The following is a 19,009-nucleotide window of genomic DNA, read 5'->3' on the forward strand; positions in this document are numbered from 1 at the left end:
ATTTTTCATATCACACTGATGAGACATTATTTAATGGAAACAAAAATTAAAATTTTGGTTGGAAGGTAAAAAATTTAAAAATATGATTTTCCAAGTAATGAATTAGAAACAAAAAAAGTGTTGTAAATAAATAACATTTCTCAATATGTAACCTTGCTATTCCCCCCACATATTCTATAATCTTATTACATATACATTATCCAATGTGTACTCATATTGTGCATATATATTGTAATTCCCTTCTGAGTATTGCTCATGTAATGACACATATGTGTGGACGGGGAGACTGCTTGTGGTCTTGTTCACCTGGGCAAAGTGTTTATGGCAAAGATGTGTGCATGGCAAAGACTGTTTGTGTGAGGATAACTGTGTGTGTATGGGGAGACTGTGTGGATTAGGGTTACCTGTGTGTGTCTGGTGGAAACTGTGTGTATGTGGGTTACTGTGTATGGGAAGACTGTGTGTTTATGTGGGTAACTGTGTGTGTGTGGCGCAGACTGTGTGCATGAGGGTGACTGTGTGTGTATGGCAGAGACTGTGTGTATGCTGGTGACTGTGTGTGTATGGGGAGACTGTGTGTATTATGGTGGCTTTCTCTGTGTATGGGGAGACTGTGTGTATGATGGCGGCTGTGTGTGTATGAGGGGGACTGTGCATGTATGGGGTGTGACTGTGTGTTGGGGCATGACAGTGGGGGAGGTGATTGTGGGGAGAGACCTCTGGAGGTATGAATGAGTGTGGGGAGACTGTCTTTATAGATACTTGGGTACAGTTTTAGATATGTCTACAAAATCCAGTTAAATCCAGTTCAAGCATCATAACCTCCACAGCATGCTGTTACGGTGCCAGGAGAGCCCTGAGGCTCCTCAATGTAAGTAGTCAAACTATTTTAGAATGGCTTAACTTCCTACCTGGGTTCTGCTCCCACCTCCACTACCTCAGTCATAGAGCCAGAAGCTCAGTCTGAGCTAAGCCCTGTACATGTATGGTCATTCTCAGCCAATGATTGAGCCTTGCATAAGCATTACAGGGCTTAGCTCAGGAGAGCTAAAGGAAGCTGTTAGGCTACTGCTTCTGAATCTCTGGCCAAGGTAGTGGAGATGGGGAGCAGCACCTGGAGGACCCCAGGTAAGAAGTTTGGGGTCACAAGGGCACTCCTAGAATCATAACTACTAGAGTGCTTTGTAGTGGTTATGGTGCTTGGAGTGCTCCTTAAATATTATGCAAATAGGCACATCAAAACTTTCTAAAGTATTTAGCATTTTGTGAAATAGATAAGCAATGTATTGGTTTCCATCTGAAACTGAAACTCTTGTGATTCTCAGCAAGAAAAACCATTGGATTAGTAGCTCAATAACAGTTGGAGAGCCACGAGCTGCTCATTCTCGTTTTGAAAGACAGTGGATATTATTTGAAGTGCAGGAGATTTCTCGTCATTACGTTCTCGATCAGTCTCGTTTGCCATCTGGTTTTGAACCCTTGATGTTGTTACGAATGACATGCCTCCTCTTATTGGCATTTTGTTACGCCAATTTGCATACAATTCTAGCGCTTTGATTGCTGCGTTTCTTAAATTAAATGGATCCATATGGCTTAATGTGGAAGTCGTATGTTAACAGCAATGGTAGACATATCACCGATTAGGCTTACCTTACTGGCCAGGAAAGCAGCGAACATCTGCCATAGGATTAGTTATACCAGATAGTGCTTTTTTTTTTATTAATAATTTGTGATTTTTAGTACTTACGTAGCTTCAAAATATTCTGAAGCACATTAATTTATACAGAACAAAATGTAAATGACAGATAAAATGATGTTGACAGACACAAGTCTACAAGTTTACAATCTTGAACCGCACGGAACGTATTTATGTAGTCCCTGCCAAAGTCTGGGGTCTGGAGGTATAGAATGGAACCGTACGTGACCCAATCTCTAGAAGCAATGGTCAAGTAATAACAAGGAATGAAAGACACGTAACATGTACAGGTTTGTTAAATAAAGCAAGCTTTGCCAGGAATTCGACGTGAATGTGGAATTCAAGGCCAAAATAGTCAAACTGGAAAAATTCTCCACGTCAGCTATGCTTCCAGCTCTGCTACTTTGGTCTTAAATTTAAAATGAACTTGAATTCACGTAGAGTTTTTGACAATTCTCACTTTCCGAAATAACCCTGATAGATGGGAAAATTCATTCGGCGATCTAAGAATAACTGTCCTTAACAAAATAAAACAAAATGCACCTGTTAATAGGACATCACAGTCCAATGAGCATTCCAAAATCAGGATACAAGTAGCCAGTTGTAGAATGCTAGGACAGGAGGAAGGTTTGCTGGTTATCTACAAAAGCCTGCTGAGCTAGTTTTGCAATCAATGCATTGAAACAAACAATGAATTTCGGATGTCTAAGAATACATTTTAATCTTTCCTGATCACACCACAGCTCTGTCAAGCTTTCCTAGTCCCAGTTTAAACGATAGGCTTTTGACTAGTGATGTCCCGAACAGTTTGCCAGGAACCTTTTGCTGGCGAACATAGCGCAATGTTCGGTCCGCCCCCTATTCGTCATGGAGGTGGGAGGGTCTGGGAGGGAGGGTCTGCTGCTGATTGGCTGGAATGTGTCTGCTGACTGTGAGGTACAGGGTCAAAGTTTACTCAATGATGACGAATAGGGGGCGGGCCGAACATCGCGCGTGTTCGCGACCGTGAACACGCTATGTTCGCCGGCGAACGGTTCCCGGCGAACTGTTCGGGACATCACTACTTTTGACTAACTATCGAAAAAAAAAAAAAACTTAAAAATATAGAAGACGAGGAACCAGATAGGGAGAGGAAGCCAGGAGTAGCTGGAAATGGCTTCAAAATAATTAACAAAATGGAAAAACAAAATGTTGCTTTTTTTTCCCCCAGCTGACAGATTCACTTTAACATATATTGTAGATAATGTCATTTGTATCATCACTGGTCAGCATACACAAAACTGAGACAATTTAGTGAATTACAAATGCACAGCAAGAGTCTATTGCCATGATAAATTGAACAATATCTTTATGAAAGGTCCTGCGTAGCTTCAGAAAAAATGACATAGCAATGTTATTATGACTGGGGAAATGGGAATGACGGTTTGAGAAAACGTCTCTGTAGCAAGTGATCAAGATGTATCAAATAAAATGACTTCATTGTGATCAAAAGTTCTTTTGTATTGGAAAAAACATCTGCTGAAAAATATTATCTGGACCAATTTCGCAGTTTAACAGGGACATAACAAGCCAATAATTGGCTTTCTGAGAGTCAGCGGGCGTTTTATATAAAATTAATCCACCGCATAAAACCATTAGAGGTACTAGAACATTTCATATCCAATATGTATTATATGTCTGGAGTGACAAAAGGCTAAAACTTAATTTGGGGGGATTTATTTCCACGGAGAAAGACTGGGATACCACGGGACGCGGAGCAGGCTACCAGTTTCGGCCCTCCACTTCATTCTTTACATAGGGATGGATAATGAGGCCAAGCAAACTAATGGATCCGGCCCCAGGGTCGCCTTATGGCCAATTTTGCTCTGTTTATATGGAAAAATTACAAATGTTCTATTCTTCACAAAAAAAAATAGTTCAATTTTTCCCGAATCATTAGTACAGTTAAACGGACACTATAGTCACCTGAACAACTTTAGCTTAACTAAGCAGTTTTGGTGTGTAGATCATGCCCCTGCAGTCTCACTGCTCAATCCTCTGCCATTTAGGAGTTCAATCACTTTGTTTATGCAGCCCTAGGCAGACCTCCCTGCATGTGACTTACACAGCCTTCCTATAAAGATAGATCCAATGATTATACTTCCCTTATTGCACATTCTGTTTAATTTATCATTTATTATCTCCTGCTCTGTTAATAGCTTGCTAGACCTTGCAGGAACCTGCAGTGTGTTATAGTTCAATTTATAGAGCAGAAGAAAAAAACGCCTAAAGTAAGTTAACATCTGATTTAAAATGAAACCTTTTTTATATGCACGCTGTGTGATTCCCAGTCAGAGGAGGTGCGGGCTAGGGCTGTATAAACAGTAACAACATTGATCTGGATCGTCAGATCCTGAACACCTTAAAGGATAGATCTGAATATTCCTCTGTCTTCTAGAGCTGTCAATAGGTAACAGCACCAGGCAGTAGGAAAGGAATGTAACATGGGAAGATGGAAAGTTAAAAGACCACTATAGTCATCCAGACCACTTCAGCTCAATGAAGTGGTCTGGGTGCAAGGTCCCCCATGTTTTAACCCTGCCTGCTGTAAACGTAGCAGCTTCGTCGAAAATCGCATTGAGCTCACAAAATATCCATAGGAAAGCATTCAGTAATGCTTTCCTATGGGCGGTTTTAATGTGCGCGCAGCTCTGGCCGAGCATGCGCATTTGGCTCCACTCGGGAGCTGATGTCGAAGAGGGAGGAGTGGTCACCAGCGCTGAGGGAGTCCGGTGCTGGATTAAGGTAAGTGGCTGAAGGGGTTTTAACCCCTGGGGATGTGGGGGACCTAAGGATTATATAGTGCCAGGACAACGAGTTTGTTTTCCTGGCACTATAGTGGTCCTTCTACTATATTATTACAAAAATGTGTCAATATATAATATAACCTGTATGGATCATTTTCTGCTCATTATCTGCAAGATCTACTCATGTGTTATAGCCAGGGTAAAAAAGGATATTCGTTGTTTTATTTGATTGCGTTTTAGATGGGATGAGAAAGTTCAGACAGCCTTACATATTTTTTACGAAAACATTAATTGGTTGCTTTAGAGCCTCTTTGGAATTTTGGCAACTTGAAAACGTACTTTACTGCATAGTATCTGAATAAATAAGAAGTGCTCCTGACCAAACAGAATTTAAAGATGGCTGCCCCCATAGGGCAAGGGTATCTCAGGAAACACATGTAAAAGTGTTTACCTATATGTAGGCTATAGAAATTACTACATACAAAGGCTATAACACACATAATATTTCGTTTTCAGTGATAAAAAAATTATTACTTTCCTTTAACTAGAATTGGCTAGTGAGTATCTTTTTGAAATATTCAAATGTAAGTCATCAAAATTAAAACAAAAAAACAAAAAACATATACATATGTTTTCCATGTAAATAATACATTGATCAGTGGTAGAAAATAACGTTATCAGTATTCCGATTTGCCCGAATTCCTAATCTGCTTTAAATTTCGCATTGTTCTGTCAGTGGAGAAATGTTGAGTACGGCAATGGCGCTATCATTTGTTTTACAATTCCAGCCCAGGGAAGCATCTGGCAATATTTGCAAATGTTTAGATGCCTTTTCGGTGTTTATCTTCTCTGGCTTTGTGGATTAATTGCAATGATTTAAGCTATTTCTATGTTTTGAGCAGGTGAGGCTGAGCTTTGTATAATTAACTTTATACCATTTACCAAAATTACATGAAGACACACATAAGATTAAAGAGGAGATGCTCGGTAATATAATTTTACCGGGGAATGCAAATATAGTGTTTCTAGCCAAAACACACAGCAAGAAAGGCCCTTCGACAACGTAACGAATGCCAACGGCAGCTGCAAAGGCTAATGGGAAATATAGTTTGTAGTTCAGTATTTAAATACCCCTGAAGCAGAGAGACTCATACTTTTACAAATTCGAACGTCCAATTTGTTCCCCTATCCACACGCTTCTATGTGCTTTTCATTGATCTGTCTGCTAGCCTGTTAGTCTTGAAGCAAGGGATTAAGAGGTCACTAATGCTATAATATAAAAGGCTTTTATGTGAAATAGCACATTTAGACGCGTTCAAATGGATATATAAAAGCTATGGGACTTGACATGATATTCAAAGGTGTTATTCTTCCTTGTCTGTTAAAATTGAAACTTTTATAACAAGTTTAGGCTTTCATGTATGAGTGACCAAGTTTTGATCCGAAATAATTCTTTCCATTCTCTTCCATTGTACCTTTTATTTTTTTTTTATTTTTTTTTTTTTTTTAAATAATGCTAGCTGACTCATCTAATATGAGATTTGTGTATTGATACGGTTAACAGCATTGCGACATAAACACAAAACAAACTCAAACATCTCTGGGGTCCTTAAGGCAGGGAATTGAGGGTTTGGCCAAACTAGAGAGATTCTCAAATTCAAGCATTTTTCTTTATTTGGGTATTTTTACCGTTATTAAATTTAGCAATTCTCATGTCAGTTCTCCACAATTTATGGTTTAATCATTAAACATCTTCTGTCTTTTTTTTTTTGTGTGTTTAAAGGTAACCATAACCACTGCATAAAAAAAATTAATTGTTATGGTGTTAGGAGGTCCCTGGTACCAACTTACCTTTCGGGGTTAAACCATTGCTTAATCCAGGGCCGGTTACCTCTACCCTTCTCTTCTGCTTTTATCTGAGACTTGAATCAGGAAGTCTGAGACAGCCACAGACAGGGGCGCCATTGATTGGCTTAGAGAAAAATATGTAAGTTTCTCAAGCCGTTTTGTGATTGGTGAGCTACTGACTGGCTTAGAGTGTCAACTGATGCTCTCAGCCAATCAGCAGTGCTCCGGAACGAGGCTTTTCTGATTCAAGCGTTGGACAAAAGCAGATATAGCGACAGAGCTAACCGGTGTGGGATTCAGTAATTAGGGGTTCAACTCCTAAACATAAGCTAGTGTCAGGGACCTCCTGGTGCCATAACAGTTTCATTCCAATAAAGTTGCTATGGTGCCGGGAGTTTTTCTTTAACTCCTTTAAGACTAAGGTTAGGTTAATATGTCCGATGTCTTACGCAGATTAAAACTCTTTCAATGTGATACATTTTATTTGCTTGCAAGCCAGACACCTAAGACTTTTTCACTAATCTTCAAATGTTAATGATTTAAAATCCAAATGGCTAATATAGAAAAACTGTGACAAGAGATTAATTATAGAATTTCTCCAAATCAGTTCTTTTTGCCTTAATTTTGACACTTGCATTTCAATTTGCGTAATTAAATATAACCTGTTACTGTTTTGTCCCTAGAGAAACAGAATCATTAAATCATTTCCTATACTTTGCAAACATTGTTTAATCGAAACAAAATACAAATTATATGTGTTATAAACATTATGTTTAAAGGCAGCATGTTGCAACAACAAAGCCATGTTTTCAAGCTGTTAATTTTTTTTATACTAAATTAGATGTCTTTGGAATTGTTTAAGGGTAATTATGGGATTTCTCCAAAAAGATCTCGTGATAAATACAATATTGTGGGGGGGGGGGGGGGGGGGGAAGTAACATTTGTTTTTTGATCATTGAAAAAAGATTTGGATTTGTCTGTCATTGAATTAGGTGCATAGCCCAGAACCATTTATATTACAAAAGAAATGTCAACATACACATTAACGTAAACTATACCCACAGACAGTTGTCGCCAAGAAGTGCTGCAGCAGCTATCAGTCACCAGAAAGTAGATTTTTGGGGGGATTTTGAAAATAAACAAAGCACAGTATATAGTACAGCGATAACAGCATAATTAGCACATTAAATAATGCATAACAGAAATGGCAAATAATCCATATTTTTTGATTTGTGCACAGCATCACGAATAATTATAGAATGCGATGGATCCAGCGATCGCAAAATCCAGATTTTTGATTGGATGGTGTCCTTATTTCTCAAACATTGCAGTTTTAGTAAAGGCGTAATATGCCGTTTAACTTTTACATTTGAATATATTACAATCAAACGATTGCAAAATAATTACACTAACAAGCAAAGGAAATTATAATTTTCTCATTTAATATATATTTTTCCATTATACTACAAAACTGATCATTACAACTTTTTTGGGAATATTTTATTTAATATTTCATGGTATTAGCCACGGCTGTCTACATCAATGATGAATAACCACTGCCAAAGACAAACTAAAAAGGTGCCTATCCTCTGCCCTCAAGCTGTTGGACTAAAACACCCATAAATCTCTGACAGCCAACTCCCATGACTCTCAGCAGGCGTGCTCAACAAATGATAGTCGAGGATCATCTGAGATGTAGTTTAACAACAGCTGGCTATTGGGTATCCTTAGTCTTGTGATCAGTGGTTTTTAGTCCCGAGGGTCGAACCTAAATTTGAATCTGGATGCTATTTCATTGGGTAACCAGGGGATAGAACATTAATTATCCCAGGAGGACCCAGGTAACTACTCCCAATACGTTTGTAATTTTTCTTCTAGTGCATAGGACAGTTAGAAAAGCCCGGCAAAGATGATGTTTTTTTAGAGTTTAGTTCAGTATTTATTAAGTTAGAAGTGAAGAATGGGTCGCCAAGCAAATGCCATTTAGATAATCTATGATCTTTCTAAGTGAAGATGGATTTAAATACAATGTCAACCTCCAGAAATGTATGAATTAGCAAACAATGAGCCATCGGCTGGCTAATGGATTGTGGAATGATGCAGTAAAAAAAGAAAGTTAAAAAAATAAATAAAAAGAATATAAAACAATACAACAACAGTTCAGCAGCTTCTACATAGCACAGGAAGTGGCTGAGATTTACTTTCATCCAATCCTGGTGCTCAAACCAATTCATTTTCTATTCTTGTACTGTGCATATACCACATGTCATGTCAAGGCTTCTTTTATTCTTTAACGTGTCAAAGGGCCTCATCAATGCTTGTTTTTAATAAACAAAGGCATTTGTTACTGCATACAGAGGCTGAGCAACAGAGCCCAAATAAATCAGGGAGCAGATAACTACATCTAAAATGAATAGGGAGATAAGGACAGGGATCTCCTTGCATTATAGCATATGCTAGCAGTATAGTTTGTCATGGTGCTTGGAATATCCCTTTAAAGAAACACTCTAAGCACCACAACCATGATAGCATGCTGTAGTGGTTATGGTGGAGTTAAGCCCGGAGATGCAGGGCTTGCTCATTGGCTGAGACTGATCCGATGACACTTTAAGCCAATGAAAGCAGGAGGAGTAGTGGAGACAGTTAAACTGTTCTAGCACAATCTGACTACTTACAATGGGACGGAGAGGCATCAAGGAACTCCTGGTACCATAACCACTTCAGACAGTGTGTTCATTTAAGATATCTCTCAACAATGCCTTTCTATTTAAATGGATTCTATAGTGCCAGGAAACCAAACCCGTTTCCCTGGCACTATATGGTCCTACAGTGCCCCCCTCCCACGCACCCCACCCCCCTACGGTGCTGAAGGGGTTAAAAACCTTTTAGACACTTAACTGAATAAAGCGCCGAGGTTCGTCGGCGCTGGGTCAGGCTCCGCCCACGCTCCTGATGTCTGAACGGGAGACCTAATGCGTGTGTGCGGCGATGACCGCGCTTGCATTAGCTTTTCCCCGTAGGAAAGCATTATTCAATGCTTTCCTATGGGGAAAAGTCTGACGCTGGAGATCCTCATGCAGAGCGTAAGGACGTCCAGCGTCAGATAACGGACCAAAGGTACATTTCGTCTCCGGAAACCACTCCCTTGTAGACAGCCACTAGGGGAGGAGTTAACCCTCACAGGTGATTATTGCAGTTTCTCAGAAACTGCAATAAATACATGCTCAGGTTTAAGGGACATGGGACAATGAGCTGACATGGTCTGGGTGCCTACAGTGTCTCTTTCTTGTCAATCACTCCTCTCTTCTAAATTTGTGTTCATGCTACTCTCAATTTTAATAAATAAAAATAATAAAATAAAATAATGGCAAAAGAAATAGGATAGGTACAAGCATTTTAAAAACAGTGCCTTCAGTCCAGAGACGACCAGACTCAAACAAAACAGGCAACATTTCAAGTTCATACAAAGCCAAACTGTTGCCTGATTCTGTCCAATAAATCCACCTGGGACCTTATACCTGTACCCAAATCCTTGATTTCTTCACATCCTCAATTTTAGTGACATCAACCCCCTTGCCACTACAGAAGTTATCTTTTTTTTTTTATATATATATATATATTTTGCCTGCGTTGTTTTTGGAAACGTTCAACATTTTTACGGCATTGAGAGCGATTAAGTGCTTACGTCCTAATTAACAAACTGTAGTTGACCTACATTTGGCTATTCACTTATCACTCAAGGTTTTACAATTCAGTGTTTAGTGAATAAGCCCGCTCACGGCGTTGTATTCCTGTGATCTATTTCTGCCATGGATTCAGCAACATATGGGTTAGCCTGTGTTTTCTGCGTAGGCAGGGGAATTTTCTAAAATGCTCTTATTAAGCTGTGCCGGGTTTAACGTCTTAGAATGTTGGATCTAAAGTGACTTCGCTGTGTGCACAAACAGGAAATTCTTAGTGATCTCTGATTCAATATTACCTAGCTTAATGCGCACATCACAGGTATCTCTTACATATTTATGAGAGTTCCCAAATCTCGTAAATCTCTCCTTTATATGTACAGACAAGTTCTGTCTTACGCCTAGGCATACATCTCCGGTGGGACCGCAAATGAAATCGCAGGAACTGAGAACTGTTAAACCCTCATTTCTATAGAGACACTTTCCAGCAACTATTGTGCTTGATTGGTTATGACATAACGTCCGTGTGTTACGTGTCTTAAATCCTTTAGTGTTTTTTTGTTTTGTTTTTCCCCACACAGTAAGGCTTTTGTATAAGACAATTGTCCATTAGGATGCCTTGATTTGAAACTTGAACTTGTGGTTTTACCTGCAGTGTCACATATGACCACTGGGGGCATCTGAAACACAATACACTTATTTTATTGGCTCGCTACTTTCTACAAAGATCAGTGTTTAAAGGGGACACTCTAAGCACCAAAAGCACTTTAGCTAAATAAAGCTGCTGAGGAACCATTGGTGGTAGATGCGTAACACATAACATTTTTTTAAGTTCATTTTCTTTTTCTATTTACCCCCCTGTATTTTTTTTACGGTTTGTAGATGCGATTTTACTGTAATTCATAGATTATTTTTGTGGTCTGTCTTACTGCCATGGATCAATAAACAGCACTTTTCATTGAACTTCCTGGTGAAAATGGATGGGATATCAAAGGAGTGCAGACATTTTAACTTTTTTTGTTTATATTTGCAGACAGCTACAAGCAGTCTGTTCCTTTAAAGCAGGGACGGGTTATTTATGTTCCAAACTGTAATTCGTCCAAATTTGGACCGATGTGGTGATCATCTGAATTCCCAAATTCCAACCCAAACAGGGGACAACCCGCAGCACTTCTGCCCACAGTCGCCGTGGCTTGACTGGGGTCCTGGAACCACTACTTCCTGGAGCCACATGGGGAATTCATTCTAGACACCCCCAGGCACTGGACGACACTGTCCTAGGAGCTCCAGTCCTTACAAGGACTTTCCCCTCTGAATCCTCTGCAAGCTGGAACAGCAGACACAGGAGTCAAATCTTCCTGCCCTCCAATAACAGGACGACACACAGTTTTGGAGTGTAAACTGGAATAGATTTTAATGGTGCCACACTTGGCACCATTAAAAGGGGTATGCCCATATGGACCTGATGGTGGACAGTTCCATCCAGGATTAACCCTGCCTGCTGTAAACATAGCAGTTTCAGAGAAACTGCTATGTTTACAAATGGGTTAATCCAGCCTCTAGTGGCTGTCTCATTGACAGCCGCTAGAGGCGCTTCCGCGCTTCTCACTGTGATTTTCACAGTGAGAAGACGCCAGCGTCCATAGGAAAGCATTGATAATGCTTTCCTATGAGACTGGCTGAATGCGCTCGTGACTCTTAGGTATCTAAGGTAGGTATTTAACCCCTTCCTCACCCTAGAGCCCGGCGGGAGGGGGACCCAGAGGGTGAGGGGGACCCAAGGACCCTATAGAGCCAAGAAAACGAGTATGTTTTCCTGGCACTATAGTGGTCCTTTAAATCAATTATCTGCAGGCAGAAAAAAACACACATTTCTGTCAAGTCACAAAAGTACCCCAAAATACATAATATCCCCACAAATGTTACATCCCCTGATAGCCCTGATCTGGGTGACCAACATATCCATAAATCACCCAGATCAGTTCAGGGGTTCAGAAATTTCCTGGAAGTCACATTTTGACTGACCGCACGCATGGTCCCATGCCCAAAACAGTTCCAGAGAATCAGGCTGTGCGGACGGTCTGCTTCTGGGATTCAAAGTAACGTCCAAACTACCGAACGTAAAGAGTTCATATGGCACTTAGTCTATGTCTCTGGTTCGGGAGCTTATTCCCACCGAACGCCGTTTGACTCCCATTCAAATAGCCGAACATCCATAGAGGGCAAGAGTTTAGCGGTGTTCGCGCCGTCGAGTGTCTGATTTGAGTTCCATGCACTCGACAACCAAACACTGCTGGATGAGTTAGACTAAACAAGATGGCCGCCGCCACTTGTTCGAATGCCTCTTCGAATGGCTTCGAGAGTTCGGGAGTTTGAAGTGCCACTTCAAACCACTTTGGGAGTTCGAAAGGTTACAGTTCAAAGTCCAAAAAGGCACAAACATTGTTTTTAAACAAAGTCTAGCACAGGGGCCATAGTCACAGGGCAGGAGGCTGGCAAACAGGCCCCTCCAAGAACCAGTGGCGAGGTTACGTTTGCCACATATACACATATAGATTTATTTTTATTGCGCCTCTTTTTTCCACCATATTTGCTACTTCTTATTGCTTGATCTGTGAACCAAACGGCACATTTTGTCTATATTTTGCAGTTATCTAAATGGCCCATTTGGTGCCTCGTTGGTTTGCCTGATTCATTTCCCGAATCTTTTTTCATTTGAACGGATCAAACCACCATATTGCTGAAATTCAGCAATCCCCATTAACGGTACAAGTGAAACTTTAATACAGAGAGTTACAGTTGCTCTTTATAAAAAAACTATAGGTTGACTGCTATTTTATACCAAGAAATGAAGGCTGGCTATTCCTTTATACAGAGAGTTACAGGTTGGTCTCTCCTTTATACAGAGAGTTACAGGTTTGTGGCAAAACTAGCCACTTCATTGTGTAAAGACTACGTTAATTCGTCTAGTTTGACTTCATGAACAGAACATGGACATATTGTTCGTGAAGTCATACAAACTACCGAATGGAAGACCACACAGTGTAATCGTGTGTCTCCAATTAAGAAATTGCAACATAATAAACCGCAAACTCAGAATGGTCGGATGGGTGGTCGCCGTTCATATTAACGAACACGTGGTGGCGGCCATTTTGGCGCACGAACGCCCAGTGGTATTTAGTTGTCGAGTGCATGGAACTAAAATCGGCCACTCCACCTTGCGAACACCGCTGGACTCCCATCCCCTTTCGTACGTGTACTTCCATTCGTCCAAACAGAGCGGCGTTCGCCTAAATGAAACCACCAACCTCCAGACACACGACTACTCAGTTTATAAATGTGCTCATTCATCTGTTCATTTGTATGAACTCCCGAAAGAAGACCCGTCAAAGCCTGCAATTGTCTGGAACTGTTTTGGGACTTCACCTCGTGGCTGACCGGTCCAAAACTTCACTCAAATGGCTTTTCTATTCTACTGAACAGATCTAAACGGTATTCCGACAGATTGGGCGCTCAGATCCCAGCTATTCAGTGAAGTGTCTTTCGTGGAGATAAATATTATACAAATTATTATGTTTCAAAATATTGTGTAATGTTCTGTACGGAGAGATAATTTAATTAGAGGTTTGCTCTTACGCAATTATCTCTCCAGTACAGAAAAGGATCCTGGGAAATGTAACTGTACTCCCAGTTTTCCACAGGGTCCACCAGGGGAAAACCCCTGGAATGCATTATGGAAACCCTTTGCATGGGGATTTGTATAAAGCCGGCTGTGGTTCAATAAAAGTTCAATTGACTCCCCAAACTGTGTGTCTTCCAGTTGTTAGGGAATGGGATTGGAATTACTACGCTACTCTTTATTTATGCTGACTACGGCTACCAGCGGAGATGTTGCAGGTTATACTTCTACTCCGCTACAAGGTTGGTCTCTCCTTTATACAGAGAGTTACAGGTTGGTCTCTCCTTTATATAGAGAGTTACAGGTTGGTCTTTCCGTTATACAGCGAGTTACAGGTCAGTCTCTCCTTCATACAGAGAGTTGTTGGTCTCTCCTTTATACAGAGAGTTACAGGTCGGTCTATCCTTTATACAGAGAGTTACAGGTCGGTCTCTCCTTTATACAGAGAGTTACAGGTCGGTCTCTCCTTTATACAGAGAGTTGTCGGTCTCTTCTTTATACAGAGAGTTACAGGTCGGTTTATCCTTTATACAGAGAGTTACAGGTCGGTCTCTCCTTTATACAGAGAGTCACAGGTTGACCAATCTGTTGGAGAGGGAGTAACAGGTTTACTAAACTTGCCCAGTCCTATTTAATTATTTCCATTACAGCGCTGCATGTGGTAGTGACTTCCATTACAGTCTCCCCAGATGCAGTGAGAGACCGTTTGTTCAGCGACCAAGCAGAAGGAAGCCAGCGTTTTAGTTATTTTGAGATTTTACATAGATAGGTATATGTATGAATGGATACTAACCCAGAGAGATATAATCCAATCTCCACTTAACATCTATCCCTTCTGAGTTTTGAGAATGAAAAAGAAACTCTCTGTAAATATTCTGTGACAGAACGAAATGGTGATCCGATCTTCCTCACCGCCTTCCTAACACCCTCACTGGATGAAATATACTGAGTAATCACTCGGGTGCAGGGGAGGACTGGGAACTTAATTACCCACTCAGAATACTGTGTATCTCTCAGTTATTAGTTACCTCCTGGCTGCCTGACTGTTTAAACATCCGAGACCACAGATGTAATACAGCAAAATGTCTTAATCTAGAGCGTAATATACTAAACAGTGACTTGGAAAACAAGATGCCATTTTAAGCTGGAACAAAAAAAAAACTATTTATCTTTTATTTTGCCATTTGGTAGGAATTTATTTACGAATTTGGAAATGACTGAAAAACTGGGAATTGACAAGGGAAGGATGAATTATATATAGACCAAAGTAGAAGACATAGAAAACTTCTCTGGTTCATCAATTTCTCCAGCTCAACTATTTTGGTCTAGCATTTATCTGCATTGCCCTCGTCAATTCTCCATCTATCATAGTTTCGTGAAAAATCTCCTCAACTTCACCATCTCACCTCCACTTGTTGTTTAGAGAAAAAGCCCTCTGCAGTGATCATTTGTGCTAAAAAAAACTGATTGTTTCCTGTATGTTGGAGCTCTGGGGTTTATTTATTAATCCAAGAATTTTATTGATCTGAAAGCTGAATTACAAAAAAAAGTATTCATTTTCCAAAATCAGTAGTTTGTTGTTTAGTGAAAATACCCCAATGTACAGTCCTTTCTTTTGATGGGTGAAAAAAAGTGGCATTTTGAAAAATTGTACTGTGCCTTTAACTTGAAGTTTTCTCTAATTTCTCACGTAATTCATCCTAATAACTGCAAATGGAGCATTTTTTTTCAATGAAAACTAACGTCTAAGTGCTATAACTCATTGTCTATTAAACTATGCTTCCTTTTTAACCCCTTAAGGACGCAACTTCAGAAATAAAAGGGGATCATGACGGAATATTTCCGTCATTTGTCTTAAGGGGTTAAACTATGATAAGGCAGCATTTTAGAATTTCTTTCAGGGAAATAAGTGAAACCAGGTTAAATAAACGTTAATTTAACCCCTTAAGGACCAAACTTCTGGAATAAAAGGGAATCATGACGTGTCACACATGTCATGTGTCCTTAAGGGGTTAAAGAGTTGCTTATTAATAAAACCTGTTGAATTGTAGTGAATGAAAGTAAACTGTAAAACTTAGGCAAAATAATTCTGCTGATTTGGGAAAATACTCCAACTACGCCATGGTTGCACCCTGCCCATTTTAGACTCAATTATTTCATTGTAGGTTTCCAGGTTACTTCAATTCAAAATTTAGTAAGTATATCAGGGTTTTCTATTCAATGACAGGATTGTGAATTTTATTTAGCAGATAGAACCCACAGGGGATATAATAAAATATGCTACACAGGTTGAATCAGTAAACCGTAAATTGTACAGAACTATCAAGGTAAATTAAATAACTAAAGTTATTTTGTCGTAAAATGTGCAGTTTGTCAGTTATTTGCTATTCTGAGCTTAGTGAAGGTTTAGTGTAAACTTAAAAACGTTCCAATATTGGCAAGAATACCTGATAACATTTTCTTTATTCTGGTCACACAGAACAGAATGTTCAAAGAGCGCCGTTTTACAGAACCAAAAAGGTTGTAGATGCGCAGAATAGTCTTCCAGCAGAGTTGGTACATGTAAGTGCTGAAAAGGGCTTTGGATAGTCATGGCCTGTAAGAGTGTTCAAAGCTAATCCATTTGGAAAGGGTATTACAGCAACAGGAAATGAATTGGGTTTGTAAACTTGATGATGGGTGTATAATATGTACTATATCCCTAAAGAGGTAGTAGCTACATGACACAATCTTCTGTTAGAAGTAACTGTGGTACTTCCCAACTTTGGGGATTGCCAAAGCAAGATGTTAAGGGTATGGCCATGGTGGGGTGTGTCAGACAGCTTTCTATGAGCTCATCGAAGACATACTGTAGGCTTTCAACGTGTTTGACCAGTGTGCTCTACACTTTCATCAGGTTGTAACATTTAATAGAAAATTATAAATGTGTTCAATTATATTCTAGACTAAAATATGTCTGTCTATCTATCTATCTTTTCCAAAACTCTTGGCTCTTTTTGGTCAACACAGAACCCATTCACATTGTACCGTTTATAAGCACTATATACACACATCCTTAGCAGGTAAGAAGATGGAACTCACTGTGGAGAAGTTGTGTGGACCACAGGACTCCCCTCTGTATCTGCAGGAAAGGAGCATGTCCTCCAGCTGATGTCCAAGCCTGTCCATGAATCCAACACTGATCCCATCAAAGTCCCGGGGAGGCAAGAAAAGCCGGAAATCTGCCAGTTTGTGGAACCACTTGTGTTTGTCCTCGGGCAGCAGCTCTGCCAACAATGGACGAGCTGTGCGATTTGCGTACAACAGCCCTAACCAGTAACCTGCAAAGTAGAGGTCGCTCTTGCTCAGCCGGTGAAATCGTACTGGGTTGTTGTTGCACAGGGTAACAGCTGGGAATGCCAGCTCCTTGCTCCACTCCAACTGTACTTGGGTGTGTGAGGGAAAGGAGAGCCAATAAAGTAGCCTGTTGGATGACCAGGACAAAAAGAGGCCCAATGAGGTGAAAAAGGCAAGGAACCAGAACGTGCGGCGCTGGAATGCCAATCTTGATGAACATATGTACTTTAGGCCGTGCAGCTTGGCATGCTCCAGGGTGGGCACAGATAAGGCATGGCGACGCGGTGTCCTTGCATAACACGGAGGGGGCACCACCTGGGCATCTCTTCTTCTCACTCCAGAGGGGCAGCTGCCAGCTGGAGCCCGGATCCTCTCCTCTCGAGTCATGACACTCCCCCAGGGACTCACCAGCAGGGGGGCATCTCTTTCTGGGCATCGGCAGCAAAGCTGGGCACCACCACCCCCTCATTCATTCAGTCAGTGCAATGTCCACAATGAAAGCTGAAATGCAATTGCCTGGCAAGACCCAGGCTACCAGACAGACCAGAATCAAAAATAATTATTAATAGACACAAGTAAATCAATAAACTCTTTCCATTTTATCTTTTTAAGACTTTTTTCAAAACCATAATGCTACCAGTGCAGTAAATTCTTTGCCCTTTTGGGGCATTTTACGCCAGCTACTCAAAAACCCAAAAGATATTGCCCTCTTTTTTTTCTCTAAAGATATTAAAATCGATTCTCGAATTTCACGTTCCTGCGTCCGCTACAATTCAGTATATATTTTTTGTTAATCCTTTAATTCCATGCATAATGATAAAACACAAACAACGATCTATCTCCCACACACTTCAGATGAAGGAACACATATCCAATCTCCGGAAAGCTAGATTGCCATGACAGTGGAAAAAAAGATAGAAAAAGTGGAGGTGGTTTTAGTCAGCTATGCAAAATAAATATCTCTTTTTCTTGCCTGCCAACTCTTTCTGCGTTTCGAGCAGGTGAGCTATGAATAATTCCTTCTGATGCCGATTACCATGGCACTGCCAATCTTTGTGTGCTACCCTTTTCTTTGCGGCTAATCTTCCTCTTCATGATTTACTAATCCCCATTAGCAGCTCTAAGACGTGGGAGTCCTCTGAACACAAAATAAACAGAATGCCCCTTTTAACACATCAAGGAAAGGGTGATCCAAAACAGAAAACGGTTTCTAGCTGCATCTCCGTCGTATACAAGATCTTACTAAGACTTTGCAAGAATCTTGGCATAGCTATCTCACGGCAACGTCTTTTTCTTGGATTTATTTCTCCCCTTTTAATATTTCTCTTGTCAACGTTGCACTCTTAACGTGAGGGTATCCAGGCTAACTCTGTGCAGTTCACCAGATTTTGGCGATGCCAAGGCTTGCAGGGATGCACACTTGGCACAGATGTTCGGTGTCCTGTGGATGATTTAAGTCTATCCCTCGTCCCCTCTGTTGTGTTGACCGCAGGACCACAAAAACACCCCAAAATCTCCACTGGTGTAATCTGGATCTCCACAGGTCCCTTTTTTCCCCCTTTAACAAACTTTAAATGGCAGTGTGGAGTGGAGCAGCTCCTTGGCTTCAGCACTGCGGACAGCTCCCCACGCATCTGGTACCCAGCATTTGAACATGCAAAGAGCTTGCGTGCTTGCCCTGAGCTGTTGTGCAGAGCAGACAGACAGACAGAACCCCGAGGGGAGGCATCTTTGTAACAAGCAATGAATGAATCACTTGATAATATTTACACAGGCAGATGTATAGCTCGCCTGCAGAGGAAAAGCCTGCGTGAATGGTCAGTTCTGCTAAGTTGTCATTGCGAACTGACACATCCTGTGTGTCTCTCTCTGCCTCTGCTGCACACAGTCATCTCTATCTGTGCACCAGTGCAATCCTGCATTACCGTATTCCTCCCTGTTCACCGGCATTCTCTGAGTTACCAACGAGCTTGGACAACAGGAG

The 19,009-nt window shown here is 40.7% G+C and overlaps 1 protein-coding gene across 2 annotated transcripts in view; it reads right to left on the minus strand.

Annotated features, from left to right (window-relative positions):
- Positions 1-19,009, minus strand: part of ASIC2 (acid sensing ion channel subunit 2) — a 491,697-nt gene that overhangs the window by 224,667 nt on the left and 248,021 nt on the right. Inside the window, exon 1 of one of the 2 annotated variants that reach the window (XM_063459380.1) lies at positions 16,771-18,934. The exons of the other annotated variant lie outside the window; for it this stretch is intronic. Coding sequence (XP_063315450.1) covers positions 16,771-17,412 — 642 coding nt within the window. The 5' untranslated portion in view covers positions 17,413-18,934. Of the gene's footprint in view, positions 1-16,770; positions 18,935-19,009 lie in introns of those variants that run through there. 2 annotated transcript variants of the gene reach the window in all.

The sequence above is a fragment of the Pelobates fuscus genome, chromosome 6 (genome assembly GCF_036172605.1).
Source record: "Pelobates fuscus isolate aPelFus1 chromosome 6, aPelFus1.pri, whole genome shotgun sequence".
Lineage (NCBI taxonomy): Eukaryota > Metazoa > Chordata > Amphibia > Anura > Pelobatidae > Pelobates > Pelobates fuscus.